Raw genomic sequence first — 2,500 nt, 5'->3', positions numbered from 1 at the left:
TATAGTTTAAAGGATATATGATTCATTGTCTTTCGTCCGTACAGTGTTACATCTTTCGTGAAAATGTAATTGTTTTGTGTGAAATACATGTCAAACACGGATACATGTATTACAAGTACAACTGGTAGCTTCACACGTAAACATTATGGAGCTGAATTTACAAAGCCTGCTTATGTCTTACACCCGTGTAACTACATAGATTTACAATGTTTATACACCCGCGGTTAAAAAAAGCTCTTCATAAATTCGGTCCATGTAGTTTTGTAAAATTTGTCCTCACATTTAGCTCCGTTTTCTCCTTTTTTTATATATATATATATATATATATATATATATATATATATAATATATATATATATATATATATATATATATATACTCTTCAAAAAAGTAGGGGAACTCTAATAAAAAGGTACAATTGCCAAAAGTGTACGGTGTAATAGCTGCGGGGAATAATAATACGATAATAGTGAATTAATTGGCCAAACATTACAACCAGTAGTTCAGTATTACAGTAGGTTTTATGACCACCAAAGATCATGAAGGACGATTGGTGTCAGAAGTGAAATTTGAAAGTTGACTTTTTTTATCAGTAAATGGCAAATTCAAACAATAAAAATGACTAAAAGCGAGTCAGATATCAACACTGTTCACCAGTTTCATAAAAATGGTATGACCGGCAAGCTCGTTTAGTATTCTATATATGTTTACTCTGTTCTTCTCATCTTCAGTTTTGCGTATTTAAAAACATCAAGTTTAACGTTAACTCTTTTAACAAAATATTGTTCAAATGATGCAGGTTCTCTCTGTTTCACGTCCCGGAATGGCGAGGACACGAACGACAGCTTTACGAAGTTCGTCACGTTCGGAGGCCGGAGTTTCTCGATCTGGAGAACCGTCGATCTCCGGCTCGTCTTCGACAGTGGCGATGACATGGAGACGGAAACAGCCGAACGTATTCCGGACCTGTTTAACGCGGGAACTGACGCAGACGGCACGCCGAGATCTCAAGTGGATAAACAGTCAACTTACAGGGTAAGGATTTAACATCATATTGTTACACCATTGTGCAGAATCCACTGGAGGCGATGGGTCGGTCAAAGTGTGAAAATACTGCTTAAATGCGCTGACACTAGTTTCTGCCCGTAAAAATTAAAGCCGCACACCCTAGTTCCATCCAGCGAAAATAAATTATAATTTGGTTAATCTACAAACCTGTAACACACTTAGATCACGTTTTTATCAAATGGAGTGAAAAAGCAGGTTTTATATCGATAAATACCATGGGAATCCCCATGTCCCAATTGCTTGAAATAATTTTGAAAGTTAGTATTCTGATGTCACCGGTAGATGTCGCTCGAAGCACAACAATGCCTACGTCACGACAAATTTCACATACTTGGGGTGCGTTCCTTTCACCTCTCCTGAACATGTCCCAACTGTTCTGTCCTGGTTGTATCCCCTCTCCAGATATCGTAAGACTTAGCAAAATTATTGGTTTTAAGGGTTTGTAACGTTTTGTATTGAGACACTTACTTGTCTGAACTTTATTGTTACTGAAAATGTTCACGAACTGTCAAGAAATATCTCACAAATGAACAACAAGCAAACGACAACAAATCGGATGTTCATTGCGCGAACCGTGCACGAGAAAACAAACCGAACCAAAATGATAACGGTCACGTGGTATACCAACGTCTGTGACGTTTACACAGGAAGATTCCCGCTAAAAATAGATTGGACCTCGCTTGCTTAACGGTTTTTTCTCGAGTGCGCGCGGCATTTTAAGAAATACCAAAAATGCATTTCGTGGTTTTACAAACATCAGGATTACCAGGATTACCAAAAAGCACTTCAGGTGAATGGAAATGTGTATTCTAAATAATAAAATGTAAGTAAAGTGCAATTTTATTTATGAAAAAAAATGGGTTTAATAGCGAAACACAACTCCGTAATGGTTAACAACTAGCCGTAACTAGGGCGTGTCCCTTTAACACTAAGTTCAGTTCGCCTACAAACCTGCCACATATTTGGATATGGTTATAACAGAGAGAAGCTAAAGTCTGTGATGTTTAAATAGGATAATACTGTCAAAACTAACTAGAACTTGTCTCATTAACTATTACTTCTTTAAAAACTAGGGTATGTCGCTTTAAGTTAAATTCAGACTACAAAAGAATTATGTCATGAACATCTACGATTCTCAATATGAATATTGCAGCATAATCTTTTCCCCAGCGCCTAAATGTGGAGGTAATTTTAATATCTGTGAGGTTTAGTATATTAAAACAAAAGACGAAAAGGGTGTGACTGGGTAACAGATGGGTTCATTCTAGACGTCTGGTAAAACGAAAACAGTGGTGTTGAAGTGCAGAATTTCGTTGTTGTTTTGTGATTGTTTTTTTGGGTTTTTTTTTTTTTTTTTTTTTTTGTTGTTGTATGGGACAACGGTAAATATATATATACATATAAATATATGCTGAAAATTGAACTGTCTACA

At 36.2% G+C, this 2,500-nt stretch overlaps 1 protein-coding gene across 1 annotated transcript in view; it reads left to right on the top strand.

Moving 5' to 3' along the window:
- Nucleotides 1-2,500, top strand: part of LOC121389280 (mesenchyme-specific cell surface glycoprotein-like) — a 22,086-nt gene that overhangs the window by 8,523 nt on the left and 11,063 nt on the right. Inside the window, exon 6 of the mRNA XM_041520876.1 lies at nucleotides 800-1,035. Within this exon, the coding sequence (XP_041376810.1) occupies nucleotides 800-1,035 (236 nt within the window). The remainder of the gene's footprint in view (nucleotides 1-799; nucleotides 1,036-2,500) is intronic.

The sequence above is a fragment of the Gigantopelta aegis genome, chromosome 14, assembly GCF_016097555.1.
Source record: "Gigantopelta aegis isolate Gae_Host chromosome 14, Gae_host_genome, whole genome shotgun sequence".
Taxonomy (NCBI): domain Eukaryota; kingdom Metazoa; phylum Mollusca; class Gastropoda; order Neomphalida; family Peltospiridae; genus Gigantopelta; species Gigantopelta aegis.
This window is presented reverse-complemented; position numbering and strand designations above follow the sequence as displayed.